Source organism: Dendrobates tinctorius, unplaced genomic scaffold (assembly GCF_039654945.1).
Source record: "Dendrobates tinctorius isolate UK_male_01 unplaced genomic scaffold, ASM3965494v1 ptg000342l, whole genome shotgun sequence".
Lineage (NCBI taxonomy): Eukaryota > Metazoa > Chordata > Amphibia > Anura > Dendrobatidae > Dendrobates > Dendrobates tinctorius.
In genome coordinates this window covers 1,492,826-1,510,398 of record NW_027362008.1, presented here as the reverse complement: position 1 = coordinate 1,510,398, position 17,573 = coordinate 1,492,826, and the positions used below count along the sequence as shown (strand labels likewise).

At 52.5% G+C, this 17,573-nt stretch overlaps 1 protein-coding gene across 1 annotated transcript in view; it reads right to left on the bottom strand.

The window, feature by feature from the left end:
• LOC141074936 (uncharacterized) overlaps nt 1-17,573 on the bottom strand; it is a 65,336-nt gene that overhangs the window by 18,832 nt on the left and 28,931 nt on the right. The window contains exon 4 of the mRNA XM_073562262.1: nt 2,925-3,048. Within this exon, the coding sequence (XP_073418363.1) occupies nt 2,925-3,048 (124 nt within the window). The remainder of the gene's footprint in view (nt 1-2,924; nt 3,049-17,573) is intronic.

Below are 17,573 nucleotides of genomic sequence, written 5' to 3'. Positions count from 1 at the left end.
ACACACACACACTCACTCAACCTCTTGCGCGGTACCACCAGCGGAACAACATCGCACTCCGCCTGCGCGAATTGATGCAGAAGAAGCCGGTCACACTACAGGGGTTTTCCCACAAACTAAAGTTCATTTTAAAAACTGTCTGTGTCTGACCATGTACGGAGCACACCACAGCTCCTGGGCAGGGGAGGAAGCAAGAGACAATGCTGACATCACAGCAGGGGATCACAGAGGATTCATTCTGTGAGGTAAAATATTTCACTGACTGTTTTTACACAATTCTTTACCTCACAAAATGAATCCTCTGCGATCTCCTGCTGTAATGTCAGTATTGTGTTTGGCTTCCTCCCCTGCCCAGGAGCTGTGGTATGTTCTGTACACGATCAGACACAGGGGTGAGAGAGACAGAGCACAGGGGGGACACAGCACAGGAAGGAGAGAGACAGCAGACAAGGCTGACAGCACATGGGGTAGACAGGTCAAAGAAGAGAGCGCAGACGGGAGAAGTCAGCACATGGGGCAAGAGAGAGAGTGGATAGGTGGGTGAGCACATGGGGGGAGAGATTCTCAGTGCTGTAAAGCCTGCCCCCATCGTGACATTACCGCCCTCCCGATGTGATAGCATCCGGCCTCCATCTAGCAATAATGAATGAGCCATTTAACCCTTTTAAAAGGCAAGCCTAATTAAAGACCAATCAAATTGTGTTCGGTTACATCTAAATATGTCACATTTTACTCTTCAGTCCAGTACTCTTGTTGCCATTTTTCTGCACCCCAGTTCCTATGTTTTGGGGCATAGTTGAGCCACTTGCTCTTGTTTGCGTGTAAAATGTATGGTTTTAGCAGCAATTCTTCACTGAACACCATTTCTGCGCAGACTTCTCCGAACAGTGGATGGGTGTAGCTGGCACTGGCAGGGCGGTGGAGTCGGTAAGCCGAACCACCGACTCAGACTTCTCAATTTCTCTGACTTCCGACTCCATGACTCCGACTCCACAGCCCCGGTCACTACTGATCATATACAAAAAGTGCAGCACAGATTCATCTCAATTAACAGCCGAGATCCTTACATCAGGAATAGAACATTTCATAACTTTCCCAAATACTTATGGAAACATTAACAGTACATCCTGCACTGAACTACTGAGCCCAATCTATTATATATTTTAGGAGTCGGAATGGCTCCATTTTATACCGACTCCAACTCCACAGCCCTGGTAGCTGGGTCCCACCGACTGCTGCCAATTCTGAGCTGATGGCACAGCTGGACATCTTTCATCGTAGAAAAGAAGTATGAGGCCTTAAATCTGATGCACTATGCTGCGACTACTGCATTTATGGTCATTGCCCATTTCTTGGTGTTTCTTCAAAAGATCTAGAACAGCAGATCATGAAACCCCAGTCTGCCGTGAAATCTTTGCCTGACAGAGACCTCGCTGATGCAGTATAACTGCCTGGGGTCTTGTTGCTGTGCTCAGTCTGGCTTTTAGTTATGACTAGAGATGAGCGAATTTGATCAGGTCCCTGCTTATTTAGCAAGCTATAGAGCTTAACAAATAAACTACAGCAGGGAACCCGAATACATGGAACACGCCGGCTGAACAGCCCAACAAACAGGCTCTCCATGCATCTATAGTGTAGTGATTCAGCCATGACACATGCAGCTGCGGCGCCGGACAGCTGATCAGCCAGAGCGCTCCATGTATCCGGCTTCCCGCTGTAGCTTATTCGGTAAGCGCTATAGCTTGCTAAATAAATGAGAAACTGGGTCTGAGCAGAAAAAGTAAATTAATGTGCATGCAAAATGTAATTGCATATGAACACATGACCTTTACACAGAGAAAACCAAAAACAAAACACAAAACAAATATCCTGGAATAAAAAAGTAAAAAAAATATATTGCAAAAATTGCATGAAGGTAGTAATAATAGTAATAATAAGGGTATTTAGTTAACATAATTTTGATCAAAATAATGTAGAAGCCATCCCGCCACGTCACGGCAACCCTTGTGGGACAGTCCTAACTCTTGTATTTAAAACCTTTCCACTTGTCAAGTGACGTAAATGTGTTTTGTTTTTGGTTTTCTCTGTGTAAAGGTCATGTGTTCATATGCAATTACATTTTGCATGCACATTAATTTACTTTTTCTGCTCAGACCCAGTTTCTCATTTGTTTCATTGTGCATTCTGTGCATATAAGGGTGTGACCGCCCTGTTTCTGAGTTGGAAAATCCATCCTGTCTGGCCTATACTATTACTGGTGGTTCAGTCCCTCTGTCCTTGTTCACATTTACGTCACGCCTCCTGAGGAAGCTGCGGCGTAACGCGCGTAGGGGTGGCAGGTTTGACAGCAGCATTCACATCACATGTAAGTCTTACTCTTTAATGCAGCCCTTATATTCAGTTTTTGTGCACAGGCATTTTTTACTTCATTTAGTTTACATTCAACGCCCTTTAGGCTTATTAGCACAGAGCACTCTTGCACTTTATGGATAGTATCCTACCCTGGGTATTGACTGTATGTAACACCCTTTCTAGGGAATATATATTACTTCAATTGGTGGGTTGCTTTCTATTGTGTTCTACATCTGTGAAATAACTGCTGATGTTGTACAAAAATATCTATATATTCTTCAATAATTTTTTCAAGGTGCTGCACAATCATTTTGTGTTTATGTCTGCTGCAACCTATACTAGCACTCATGCTCTGTTTATCATTATTTCAATAAATTATATTTGAGCTTTGAAAAACTCTATTTTGATCTCTTGTTATGCTTAATAGTTCTTGCATGAGATTCTATTTATTTTGTATTGTTTAGTGAGTTGAGCCCTTTATTATTTCCAGTGTTTGGGGTATTTGTATTTAGTTTTTACACATTTGCCTAAATCATTTGCACAGTTCTGTATATAAAATAATTTCTTCTCACCTTGTGGAGTAAGAGGCCGGCGCTCCTCCATCATCACGTCCTGGTACCGATCCTGGTGTCCTTCTAGATACTCCCACTCCTCCATGGAGAGATAGACAGCGACGTCCTGACACCTTATAGGAACCTGACAACAACGACACCGTCACCACCCAGAATCCTCCAGTGCTGTATAATGTCCCAGCAGTCACCTCTCCTCTCATCACCCAGAATCCTCCAGTGCCGTCCTGTATAATATCCCAGCAGTCACCTCTCCGCTCATCACCCAGAATCCTCCAGTTACGTCCTGTATAATGTCCCAGCAGTCACCTCTCCGCTCATCACCCAGAATCCTCTAGTGCTGTATAATGTCCCAACAGTCACCTCTCCGCTCATCACCCAGAATCCTCCAGTGCCGTCCTGTATAATGTCCCAGCAGTCACCTCTCCGCTCATCACCCAGAATCCTCCAGTGCCCTCCTGTATAATGTCCCAGCAGTCACCTCTCCGCTCATCACCCAGAATCCTCCAGTGCCGTCCTGTATAATGTCCTAGCAGTCACGTCTCCGCTCATCACCCAGAATCCTCCAGTGCCGTCCTGTATAATGTCCCAGCAGTCACCTCTCCTCTCATCACCCAGAATCCTCCAGTGCCGTCCTGTATAATGTCCCAGCAGTCACCTCTCCGCTCATCACCCAGAATCCTCCAGTCCTATATAATATCCCAGCACTCACCTCTCCGCTCGTCACCCAGAATCCTCCAGTGCCGTCCTGTATAATGTCCCAGCAGTCACCTCTCCGCTCATCACCCAGAATCCTCCAGTCCTGTATAATGTCCCAGCAGTCACCTCTCCGCTCGTCACCCAGAATCCTCCAGTGCCGTCCTGTATAATGTCCCAGCAGTCACCTCTCCGCTCATCACCCAGAATCCTCCAGTCCTGTATAATGTCCCAGCAGTCACCTCTCCGCTCGTCACCCAGAATCCTCCAGTGCCGTCCTGTATAATGTCCCAGCAGTCACCTCTCCGCTCATCACCCAGAATCCTCCAGTCCTGTATAATGTCCCAGCAGTCACCTCTCCGCTCATCACCCAGAATCCTCCAGTCCTGTATAATGTCCAAGCAGTCACCTCTCCGCTCGTCACCCAGAATCCTCCAGTGCCGTCCTGTATAATGTCCCAGCAGTCACCTCTCCGCTCATCACCCAGAATCCTCCAGTCCTGTATAATTTCCCAGCAGTCACCTCTCCGCTCATCACCCAGAATTCTCCAGTGCCGTCCTGTATAATGTCCCAGCAGTCACCTCTCCGCTCATCACCCAGAATCCTCCAGTCCTGTATAATGTCCCAGCAGTCACCTCTCCGCTCATCACCCAGAATCCTCCAGTCCTGTATAATGTCCCAGCAGTCACCTCTCCGCTCATCACCCAGAATCCTCCAGTGCCGTCCTGTATAATGTCCCAGCAGTCACCTCTCCGCTCATCACCCAGAATCCTCCAGTCCTGTATAATGTCCCAGCAGTCACCTCTCCGCTCATCACCCAGAATCCTCCAGTCCTGTATAATGTCCCAGCAGTCACCTCTCCGCTCATCACCCAGAATCCTCCAGTCCTGTATAATGTCCCAGCAGTCACCTCTCCGCTCATCACCCAGAATCCTCCAGTCCTGTATAATGTCCCAGCAGTCACCTCTCCGCTCGTCACCCAGAATCCTCCAGTGCCGTCCTGTATAATGTCCCAGCAGTCACCTCTCCGCTCATCACCCAGAATCCTCCAGTCCTGTATAATGTCCCAGCAGTCACCTCTCCGCTCATCACCCAGAATCCTCCAGTCCTGTATAATGTCCCAGCAGTCACCTCTCCGCTCATCACCCAGAATCCTCCAGTCCTGTATAATGTCCCAGCAATCACCTCTCCGCTCATCACCCAGAATCCTCCAGTCCTGTATAATGTCCCAGCAGTCACCTCTCCGCTCATCACCCAGAATCCTCCAGTCCAGTATAATGTCCCAGCAGCCACCTCTCCGCTCATCACCCAGAATCCTCCAGTGCCGTCCTGTATAATGTCCCAGCAGTCACCTCTCCGCTCATCACCCAGAATCCTCCAGTCCTGCATAATATCCCAGCAGTCACCTCTCCGCTCATCACCCAGAATCCTCCAGTGCCGTCCTGTATAATGTCCCAGCAGTCACCTCTCCGCTCATCACCCAGAATCCTCCAGTCCTGCATAATATCCCAGCAGTCACCTCTCCGCTCATCACCCAGAATCCTCCAGTGCCGTCCTGTATAATGTCCCAGCAGTCACCTCTCCGCTCATCACCCAGAATCCTCCAGTCCTGCATAATGTCCCAGCAGTCACCTCTCCGCTCATCACCCAGAATCCTCCAGTGCAGTCCTGTATAATGTCCCAGCAGTTACCTCTCCGCTCATCACCCAGAATCCTCCAGTCCTGCATAATATCCCAGCAGTCACCTCTCCGCTCATCACCCAGAATCCTCCAGTGCCGTCCTGTATAATGTCCCAGCAGTCACCTCTCCGCTCATCACCCAGAATCCTCCAGTCCTGCATAATATCCCAGCAGTCACCTCTCCGCTCATCACCCAGAATCCTCCAGTGCAGTCCTGTATAATGTCCCAGCAGTCACCTCTCCGCTCATCACCCAGAATCCTCCAGTGCCGTCCTGTATAATGTCCCAGCAGTCACCTCTCCGCTCATCACCCAGAATCCTCCAGTGCCGTCCTGTATAATGTCCCAGCAGTCTCCTCTCCGCTCATCACCCAGAATCCTCCAGTGCCGTCCTGTATAATGTCCCAGCAGTCACCTCTCCGCTCATCACCCAGAATCCTCCAGTGCCGTCCTGTATAATGTCCCAGCAGTCACCTCTCCGCTCATCACCCAGAATCCTCCAGTCCTGTATAATGTCCCAGCAGTCACCTCTCCGCTCATCACCCAGAATCCTCCAGTCCTGCATAATATCCCAGCAGTCACCTCTCCGCTCATCACCCAGAATCCTCCAGTGCCGTCCTGTATAATGTCCCAGCAGTCACCTCTCCGCTCATCACCCAGAATCCTCCAGTCCTGTATAATGTCCCAGCAGTCACCTCTCCGCTCATCACCCAGAATCCTCCAGTGCCGTCCTGTATAATGTCCCAGCAGTCACCTCTCCGCTCATCACCCAGAATCCTCCAGTCCTGTATAATGTCCCAGCAGTCACCTCTCCGCTCATCACCCAGAATCCTCCAGTCCTGTATAATGTCCCAGCAGTCACCTCTCCGCTCATCACCCAGAATCCTCCAGTGCCGTCCTGTATAATGTCCCAGCAGTCACCTCTCCGCTCATCACCCAGAATCCTCCAGTGCCGTCCTGTATAATGTCCCAGCAGTCACCTCTCCGCTCATCACCCAGAATCCTCCAGTCCTGTATAATGTCCCAGCAGTCACCTCTCCGCTCATCACCCAGAATCCTCCAGTGCCCTCCTGTATAATGTCCCAGCAGTCTCCTCTCCGCTCATCACCCAGAATCCTCCAGTCCTGTATAATGTCCCAGCAATCACCTCTCCGCTCATCACCCAGAATCCTCCAGTCCTGTATAATGTCCCAGCAGTCACCTCTCCGCTAATCACCCAGAATCCTCCAGTCCTGTATAATGTCCCAGCAGTCACCTCTCCGCTCATCACCCAGAATCCTCCAGTCCTGTATAATGTCCCAGCAGTCACCTCTCCGCACATCACCCAGAATCCTCCAGTCCTGTATAATATCCCAGCAGTCACCTCTCCCCTCATCACCCAGAATCCTCCAGTGCCGTCCAGTATAATGTCCCAGCAGTCACCTCTCCTCTCATCACCCAGAATCCTACAGTTCAATCCTGTATAATGTCCCAGCAGTCACCTCTCCCCTCATCACCCAGAATCCTCCAGTGCCGTCCAGTATAATGTCCCAGCAGTCACCTCTCCGCTCATCACCCAGAATCCTACAGTTCAATCCTGTATAATGTCCCAGCAGTCACCTCTCCGCTCATCACCCAGAATCCTCCAGTCCTGTATAATGTCCCAGCAGTCACCTCTCCGCTCATCACCCAGAATCCTCCAGTCCTGTATAATGTCCCAGCAGTCACCTCTCCGCTCATCACCCAGAATCCTCCAGTGCCGTCCTGTATAATGTCCCAGCAGTCACCTCTCCTCTCATCACCCAGAATCCTCCAGTGCCCTCCTGTATAATGTCCCAGGAGTCACCTCTCCGCTCATCACCCAGAATCCTCCAGTCCTGTATAATGTCCGAGCAGTCACCTCTCCGCTCATCACCCAGAATCCTCCAGTGCCGTCCTGTATAATGTCCCAGCAGTCACCTCTCCGCTCATCACCCAGAATCCTCCAGTGCCGTCCTGTATAATATCCCAGCAGTCACCTCTCCGCTCATCACCCAGAATCCTCCAGTCCTGTATAATGTCCCAGCAGTCACCTCTCCGCTCATCACCCAGAATCCTCCAGTCCTGTATAATGTCCCAGCAGTCACCTCTCCGCTAATCGCCCAGAATCCTCCAGTCCTGTATAATGTCCCAGCAGTCACCTCTCCGCTCATCACCCAGAATCCTCCAGTCCTGTATAATATCCCAGCAGTCACCTCTCCGCTCATCACCCAGAATCCTCCAGTCCTGTATAATGTCCCAGCAGTCACCTCTCCGCTAATCGCCCAGAATCCTCCAGTCCTGTATAATGTCCCAGCAGTCACCTCTCCGCTCATCACCCAGAATCCTCCAGTCCTGTATAATGTCCCAGCAGTCACCTCTCCGCTCATCACCCAGAATCCTCCAGTCCTGTATAATATCCCAGCAGTCACCTCTCCGCTCATCACCCAGAATCCTCCAGTGCCGTCCTGTATAATGTCCCAGCAGTCACCTCTCCCCTCATCACCCAGAATCCTCCAGTGCCGTCCTGTATAATGTCCCAGCAGTCACCTCTCCCCTCATCACCCAGAATCCTCCAGTGCCGTCCTGTATAATGTCCCAGCAGTCACCTCTCCGCTAATCACCCAGAATCCTCCAGTGCCGTCCTGTATAATATCCCAGCAGTCACCTCTCCGCTCATCACCCAGAATCCTCCAGTCCTGTATAATGTCCCAGCAGTCACCTCTCCGCTCATCACCCAGAATCCTCCAGTCCTGTATAATATCCCAGCAGTCACCTCTCCGCTCATCACCCAGAATCCTCCAGTCCTGTATAATGTCCCAGCAGTCACCTCTCCGCTAATCGCCCAGAATCCTCCAGTCCTGTATAATGTCCCAGCAGTCACCTCTCCGCTCATCACCCAGAATCCTCCAGTCCTGTATAATGTCCCAGCAGTCACCTCTCCGCTCATCACCCAGAATCCTCCAGTCCTGTATAATGTCCCAGCAGTCACCTCTCCGCTCATCACCCAGAATCCTCCAGTCCTGTATAATATCCCAGCAGTCACCTCTCCGCTCATCACCCAGAATCCTCCAGTGCCGTCCTGTATAATGTCCCAGCAGTCACCTCTCCCCTCATCACCCAGAATCCTCCAGTGCCGTCCAGTATAATGTCCCAGCAGTCACCTCTCCGCTCATCACCCAGAATCCTCCAGTGCCGTCCAGTATAATGTCCCAGCAGTCACCTCTCCGCTCATCACCCAGAATCCTCCAGTGCCGTCCAGTATAATGACCCAGCAGTCACCTCTCCGCTCATCACCCAGAATCCTCCAGTGCCGTCCTGTATAATGTCCCAGCAGTCACCTCTCCTCTCATCACCCAGAATCCTCCAGTGCCGTCCTGTATAATGTCCCAGCAGTCACCTCTCCGCTCATCACCCAGAATCCTCCAGTGCCCTCCTGTATAATGTCCCAGTAGTCACCTCTCTTCTCATCACCCAGAATCCTCCAGTGCCGTCCTGTATAATGTCCCAGCAGTCACCTCTCCTCTCATCACCCAGAATCCTCCAGTGCCGTCCTGTATAATGTCCCAGCAGTCCCCTCTCCGCTCATCACCCAGAATCCTCCAGTGCCGTCCTGTATAATGTCCCAGCAGTCACCTCTCCGCTCATCACCCAGAATCCTCCAGTGCCCTCCTGTATAATGTCCCAGTAGTCACCTCTCTTCTCATCACCCAGAATCCTCCAGTGCCGTCCTGTATAATGTCCCAGCAGTCACCTCTCCTCTCATCACCCAGAATCCTCCAGTGCCGTCCTGTATAATGTCCCAGCAGTCCCCTCTCCGCTCATCACCCAGAATCCTCCAGTGCCGTCCTGTATAATGTCCCAGCAGTCCCCTCTCCGCTCATCACCCAGAATCCTCCAGTGCCCTCCTGTATAATGTCCCAGTAGTCACCTCTCTTCTCATCACCCAGAATCCTCCAGTGCCGTCCTGTATAATGTCCCAGCAGTCACCTCTCCTCTCATCACCCAAAATCCTCCAGTGCCGTCCTGTATAATGTCCCAGCAGTCCCCTCTCCGCTCATCACCCAGAATCCTCCAGTGCCCTCCTGTATAATGTCCCAGCAGTCACCTCTCCGCTCATCACCCAGAATCCTCCAGTGCCCTCCTGTATAATGTCCCAGCAGTCACCTCTCCTCTCATCACCCAGAATCCTCCAGTGCCGTCCTGTATAATGTCCCAGCAGTCCCCTCTCCGCTCATCACCCAGAATCCTCCAGTGCCCTCCTGTATAATGTCCCAGCAGTCCCCTCTCCGCTCATCACCCAGAATCCTCCAGTGCCGTCCTGTATAATGTCCCAGCAGTCACCTCTCCGCTCATCACCCAGAATCCTCCAGTGCCCTCCTGTATAATGTCCCAGTAGTCACCTCTCTTCTCATCACCCAGAATCCTCCAGTGCCGTCCTGTCTAATGTCCCAGCAGTCACCTCTCCTCTCATCACCCAGAATCCTCCAGTGCCGTCCTGTATAATGTCCCAGCAGTCCCCTCTCCGCTCATCACCCAGAATCCTCCAGTGCCGTCCTGTATAATGTCCCAGCAGTCACCTCTCCGCTCATCACCCAGAATCCTCCAGTGCCGTACTGTATAATGTCCCAGCAGTCACCTCTCCGCTCATCACCCAGAATCCTCCAGTGCCGTCCTGTATAATGTCCCAGCAGTCACCTCTCCGCTCATCACCCAGAATCCTCCAGTGCCGTACTGTATAATGTCCCAGCAGTCACCTCTCCGCTCATCACCCAGAATCCTCCAGTGCCGTCCTGTGTTATGTCCCAGCAGTCACCTCTCCGCTCATCACCCAGAATCCTCCAGTGCCGTCCTGTATAATGTCCCAGCAGTCACCTCTCCGCTCATCACCCAGAATCCTCCAGTGCCGTCCTGTATAATGTCCCAGCTGTCACCTCTCCGCTCATCACCCAGAATCCTCCAGTGCCGTCCTGTATAATGTCCCAGCAGTCACCTCTCCTCTCATCACCCAGAATCCTCCAGTGCCGTCCTGTATAATGTCCCAGCAGTCGCCTCTCCGCTCATCACCCAGAATCCTCCAGTGCCGTCCTGTATAATGTCCCAGCAGTCACCTCTCCGCTCATCACCCAGAATCCTCGAGTGCCGTCCTGTATAATGTCCCAGCAGTCACCTCTCCCCTCATCACCCAGAATCCTCCAGTGCCGTCCTGTATAATGTCCCAGCAGTCACCTCTCCTCTCATCACCCAGAATCCTCCAGTGCCGTCCTGTATAATGTCCCAGCAGTCACCTCTCCTCTCATCACCCAGAATCCTCCAGTGCCGTCCTGTATAATGTCCCAGCAGTCACCTCTCCGCTCATCACCCAGAATCCTCCAGTACCGTCCTGTATAATGTCCCAGCAGTCACCTCTTCGCTCATCACCCAGAATCCTCCAGTGCCGTCCTGTATAATGTCCCAGCAGTCACCTCTCCGCTCATCACCCAGAATCCTCCAGTGCCGTCCTGTATAATGTCCCAGCAGTCTCCTCTCCGCTCATCACCCAGAATCCTCCAGTGCCGTCCTGTATAATGTCCCAGCAGTCACCTCTCCGCTCATCACCCAGAATCCTCCAGTGCCGTCCTGTATAATGTCCCAGCAGTCTCCTCTCCGCTCATCACCCAGAATCCTCCAGTGCCGTCCTGTATAATGTCCCAGCAGTCACCTCTCCGCTCATCACCCAGAATCCTCCAGTGCCGTCCTGTGTTATGTCCCAGTAGTCACCTCTCCGCTCATCACCCAGAATCCTCCAGTGCCGTCCTGTATAATGTCCCAGCTGTCACCTCTCCTCTCATCACCCAGAATCCTCCAGTGCCGTCCTGTATAATGTCCCAGCAGTCACCTCTCCGCTCATCACCCAGAATCCTCCAGTGCCGTCCTGTATAATGTCCCAGCAGTCACCTCTCCGCTCATCACCCAGAATCCTCCAGTGCCGTCCTGTATAATGTCCCAGCAGTCACCTCTCCGCTCATCACCCAGAATCCTCCAGTGCCGTCCTGTATAATGTCCCAGCAGTCTCCTCTCCGCTCATCACCCAGAATCCTCCAGTGCCGTCCTGTATAATGTCCCAGCAGTCACCTCTCCGCTCATCACCCAGAATCCTCCAGTGCCGTCCTGTGTTATGTCCCAGTAGTCACCTCTCCGCTCATCACCCAGAATCCTCCAGTGCCGTCCTGTATAATGTCCCAGCTGTCACCTCTCCTCTCATCACCCAGAATCCTCCAGTGCCGTCCTGTATAATGTCCCAGCAGTCACCTCTCCTCTCATCACCCAGAATCCTCCAGTGCCGTCCTGTATAATGTCCCAGCAGTCTCCTCTCCTCTCATCACCCAGAATCCTCCAGTGCCCTCCTGTATAATGTCCCAGCAGTCTCCTCTCCACTCATCACCCAGAATCCTCCAGTGCCGTCCTGTATAATGTCCCAGCAGTCACCTCTCCTCTCATCACCCAGAATCCTCCAGTGCCGTCCTGTATAATGTCCCAGCAGTCACCTCTCCGCTCATCACCCAGAATCCTCCAGTGCTGTATAATGTCCCAGCAGTCACCTCTCCTCTCATCACCCAGAATCCTCCAGTAACGTCCTGTATAATGTCCCAGCAGTCTCCTCTCCTCTCATCACCCAGAAACCTCCAGTGCCCTCCTGTATAATGTCCCAGCAGTCACCTCTCCGCTCATCACCCAGAATCCTCCAGTGCCGTCCTGTATAATGTCCCAGCAGTCACCTCTCCTCTCATCACCCAGAATCCTCCAGTGCCGTCCTGTATAATGTCCCAGCAGTCACCTCTCCGCTCATCACCCAGAATCCTCCAGTGCTGTATAATGTCCCAGCAGTCACCTCTCCGCTCATCACCCAGAATCCTCCAGTGCCGTCCTGTATAATGTCCCAGCAGTCTCCTCTCCGCTCATCACCCAGAATCCTCCAGTGCCGTCCTGTATAATGTCCCAGCAGTCACCTCTCCGCTCATCACCCAGAATCCTCCAGTGCTGTATAATGTCCCAGCAGTCACCTCTCCGCTCATCACCCAGAATCCTCCAGTGCCGTCCTGTATAATGTCCCAGCAGTCACCTCTCCGCTCATCACCCAGAATCCTCCAGTGCCGTCCTGTATAATGTCCCAGCAGTCACCTCTCCGCTCATCACCCAGAATCCTCCAGTGCTGTATAATGTCCCAGCAGTCACCTCTCCGCTCATCACCCAGAATCCTCCAGTGCCGTCCTGTATAATGTCCCAGCAGTCACCTCTCCTCTCATCACCCAGAATCCTCCAGTGCCGTCCTGTATAATGTCCCAGCAGTCACCTCTCCGCTCATCACCCAGAATCCTCCAGTGCTGTATAATGTCCCAGCAGTCACCTCTCCGCTCATCACCCAGAATCCTCCAGTGCCGTCCTGTATAATGTCCCAGCAGTCACCTCTCCGCTCATCACCCAGAATCCTCCAGTGCCGTCCTGTATAATGTCCCAGCAGTCACCTCTCCGCTCATCACCCAGAATCCTCCAGTGCCGTCCTGTATAATGTCCCAGCAGTCACCTCTCCGCTCATCACCCAGAATCCTCCAGTGCCGTCCTGTATAATGTCCCAGCAGTCACCTCTCCGCTCATCACCCAGAATCCTCCAGTGCCGTCCTGTATAATGTCCCAGCAGTCACCTCTCCGCTCATCACCCAGAATCCTCCAGTGCTGTATAATGTCCCAGCAGTCACCTCTCTGCTCATCACCCAGAATCCTCCAGTGCCGTCCTGTATAATGTCCCAGCAGTCACCTCTCCGCTCATCACCCAGAATCCTCCAGTGCCGTCCTGTATAATGTCCCAGCAGTCACCTCTCCTCTCATCACCCAGAATCCTCCAGTGCCGTCCTGTATAATGTCCCAGCAGTCACCTCTCCGCTCATCACCCAGAATCCTCCAGTGCTGTATAATGTCCCAGCAGTCACCTCTCTGCTCATCACCCAGAATCCTCCAGTGCCGTCCTGTATAATGTCCCAGCAGTCACCTCTCCGCTCATCACCCAGAATCCTCCAGTGCCGTCCTGTATAATGTCCCAGCAGTCACCTCTCCGCTCATCACCCAGAATCCTCCAGTGCCGTCCTGTATAATGTCCCAGCAGTCACCTCTCCTCTCATCACCCAGAATCCTCCAGTGCCGTCCTGTATAATGTCCCAGCAGTCACCTCTCCGCTCATCACCCAGAATCCTCCAGTGCTGTATAATGTCCCAGCAGTCACCTCTCCGCTCATCACCCAGAATCCTCCAGTGCCGTCCTGTATAATGTCCCAGCAGTCACCTCTCCGCTCATCACCCAGAATCCTCCAGTGCCGTCCTGTATAATGTCCCAGCAGTCACCTCTCCGCTCATCACCCAGAATCCTCCAGTGCCGTCCTGTATAATGTCCCAGCAGTCACCTCTCCGCTCATCACCCAGAATCCTCCAGTGCTGTATAATGTCCCAGCAGTCACCTCTCCGCTCATCACCCAGAATCCTCCAGTGCCGTCCTGTATAATGTCCCAGGAGTCACCTCTCCGCTCATCACCCAGAATCCTCCAGTGCCGTCCTGTATAATGTCCCAGCAGTCTCCTCTCCCCTCATCACCCAGAATCCTCCAGTGCAGTCCTGTATAATGTCCCAGCAGTCATCTCTCCGCTCATCACCCAGAATCCTCCAGTGCCCTCCTGTATAATGTCCCAGCAGTCACCTCTCCCCTCATCACCCAGAATCCTCCAGTGCCGTCCTGTATAATGTCCCAGCAGTCACCTCTCCGCTCATCACCCAGAATCCTCCAGTGCCGTCCAGTATAATGTCCTAGCAGTCACCTCTCCGTTCATCACCCAGAATCCTTTAGTCCTGTATAATATCCCAGCAGTCACCTCTCCGCTCGTCACCCAGAATCCTCCAGTGCCCTCCTGTATAATGTCCCAGCAGTCACCTCTCCGCTCATCACCCAGAATCCTCCAGTGCCCTCCTGTATAATGTCCCAGCAGTCACCTCTCCGCTCATCACCCAGAATCCTCCAGTGCCGTCCTGTATAATGTCCCAGCAGTCACCTCTCCTCTCATCACCCAGAATCCTCCAGTCCTGTATAATATCCCAGCAGTCACCTCTCCGCTCATCACTCAGAATCCTCCAGTGCCGTCCTGTATAATGTCCCAGCAGTCTCCTCTCCGCTCATCACCCAGAATCCTCCAGTACCGTCCTGTATAATGTCCTAGCAGTCTCCTCTCCGCTCATCACACAGAATCCTCCAGTGCCGTCCTGTATAATGTCCCAGCAGTCTCCTCTCCGCTCATCACACAGAATCCTCCAGTACCGTCCTGTATAATGTCCCAGCAGTCACATCTCCGCTCATCACACAGAATCCTCCAGTGCCGTCCTGTATAATGTCCCAGCAGTCTCCTCTCCGCTCATCACCCAGAATCCTCCAGTACCGTCCTGTATAATGTCCTAGCAGTCTCCTCTCCGCTCATCACACAGAATCCTCCAGTGCCGTCCTGTATAATGTCCCAGCAGTCTCCTCTCCGCTCATCACACAGAATCCTCCAGTGCCGTCCTGTATAATGTCCTAGCAGTCTCCTCTCCGCTCATCACCCAGAATCCTCCAGTACCGTCCTGTATAATGTCCTAGCAGTCTCCTCTCCGCTCATCACCCAGAATCCTCCAGTACCGTCCTGTATAATGTCCCAGCAGTCACCTCTCCGCTCATCACTCAGAATCCTCCAGTGCCGTCCTGTATAATATCCCAGCAGTCACCTCTCCGCTCATCACCCAGAATCCTCCAGTACCGTCCTGTATAATGTCCCAGCAGTCTCCTCTCCGCTCATCACTCAGAATCCTCCAGTACCGTCCTGTATAATGTCCCAGCAGTCTCCTCTCCGCTCATCACCCAGAATCCTCAAGTGCCCTCCTGTATAATGTCCCAGCAGTCTCCTCTCCGCTCATCACCCAGAATCCTCCAGTACCGTCCTGTATAATGTCCCAGCAGTCTCCTCTCCGCTCATCACTCAGAATCCTCCAGTACCGTCCTGTATAATGTCCCAGCAGTCACCTCTCCGCTCATCACACAGAATCCTCCAGTGCCGTCCTGTATAATGCCCCAGCAGTCACCTCTCCGCTCATCACACAGAATCCTCCAGTGCCGTCCTGTATAATGTCCCAGCAGTCACCTCTCCGCTCATCACACAGAATCCTCCAGTGCCGTCCTGTATAATGTCCCAGCAGTCTCCTCTCCGCTCATCACACAGAATCCTCCAGTACCGTCCTGTATAATGTCCCAGCAGTCACCTCTCCGCTCATCACCCAGAATCCTCCAGTACCGTCCTGTATAATGTCCTAGCAGTCTCCTCTCCGCTCATCACCCAGAATCCTCCAGTACCGTCCTGTATAATATCCCAGCAGTCACCTCTCCGCTCATCACTCAGAATCCTCCAGTGCCGTCCTGTATAATGTCCCAGCAGTCACCTCTCCGCTCATCACCCAGAATCCTCCAGTACCGTCCTGTATAATGTCCTAGCAGTCTCCTCTCCGCTCATCACCCAGAATCCTCCAGTACCGTCCTGTATAATATCCCAGCAGTCACCTCTCCGCTCATCACCCAGAATCCTCCAGTGCCGTCCTGTATAATGTCCCAGCAGTCACCTCTCCGCTCATCACCCAGAATCCTCCAGTACCGTCCTGTATAATGTCCTAGCAGTCTCCTCTCCGCTCATCACCCAGAATCCTCCAGTACCGTCCTGTATAATGTCCCAGCAGTCTCCTCTCCGCTCATCACCCAGAATCCTCCAGTACCGTCCTGTATAATGTCCTAGCAGTCTCCTCTCCGCTCATCACCCAGAATCCTCCAGTACCGTCCTGTATAATATCCCAGCAGTCACCTCTCCGCTCATCACCCAGAATCCTCAAGTGCCCTCCTGTATAATGTCCCAGCAGTCTCCTCTCCGCTCATCACCCAGAATCCTCCAGTACCGTCCTGTATAATGTCCTAGCAGTCTCCTCTCCGCTCATCACCCAGAATCCTCCAGTACCGTCCTGTATAATGTCCTAGCAGTCACCTCTCCGCTCATCACTCAGAATCCTCCAGTGCCGTCCTGTATAATATCCCAGCAGTCACCTCTCCGCTCATCACCCAGAATCCTCAAGTGCCCTCCTGTATAATGTCCCAGCAGTCTCCTCTCCGCTCATCACCCAGAATCCTCCAGTACCGTCCTGTATAATGTCCCAGCAGTCTCCTCTCCGCTCATCACTCAGAATCCTCCAGTGCCGTCCTGTATAATGTCCCAGCAGTCACCTCTCCGCTCATCACTCAGAATCCTCCAGTGCCGTCCTGTATAATGTCCCAGCAGTCATCTCTCCGCTCATCACCCAGAATCCTCCAGTGCCGTCCTGTATAATATCCCAGCAGTCACCTCTCCGCTCATCACCCAGAATCCTCAAGTGCCCTCCTGTATAATGTCCCAGCAGTCTCCTCTCCGCTCATCACCCAGAATCCTCCAGTACCGTCCTGTATAATGTCCCAGCAGTCTCCTCTCCGCTCATCACTCAGAATCCTCCAGTGCCGTCCTGTATAATGTCCCAGCAGTCACCTCTCCGCTCATCACCCAGAATCCTCCAGTGCCGTCCTGTATAATATCCCAGCAGTCACCTCTCCGCTCATCACCCAGAATCCTCAAGTGCCCTCCTGTATAATGTCCCAGCAGTCTCCTCTCCGCTCATCACCCAGAATCCTCCAGTACCGTCCTGTATAATGTCCCAGCAGTCTCCTCTCCGCTCATCACTCAGAATCCTCCAGTGCCGTCCTGTATAATGTCCCAGCAGTCACCTCTCCGCTCATCACTCAGAATCCTCCAGTGCCGTCCTGTATAATGTCCCAGCAGTCACCTCTCCGCTCATCACTCAGAATCCTCCAGTGCCGTCCTGTATAATATCCCAGCAGTCACCTCTCCGCTCATCACCCAGAATCCTCAAGTGCCCTCCTGTATAATGTCCCAGCAGTCTCCTCTCCGCTCATCACCCAGAATCCTCCAGTACCGTCCTGTATAATGTCCCAGCAGTCTCCTCTCCGCTCATCACTCAGAATCCTCCAGTGCCGTCCTGTATAATGTCCCAGCAGTCACCTCTCCGCTCATCACTCAGAATCCTCCAGTGCCGTCCTGTATAATGTCCCAGCAGTCTCCTCTCCGCTCATCACCCAGAATCCTCCAGTGCCCTCCTGTATAATGTCCCAGCAGTCATCTCTCCGCTCATCACCCAGAATCCTC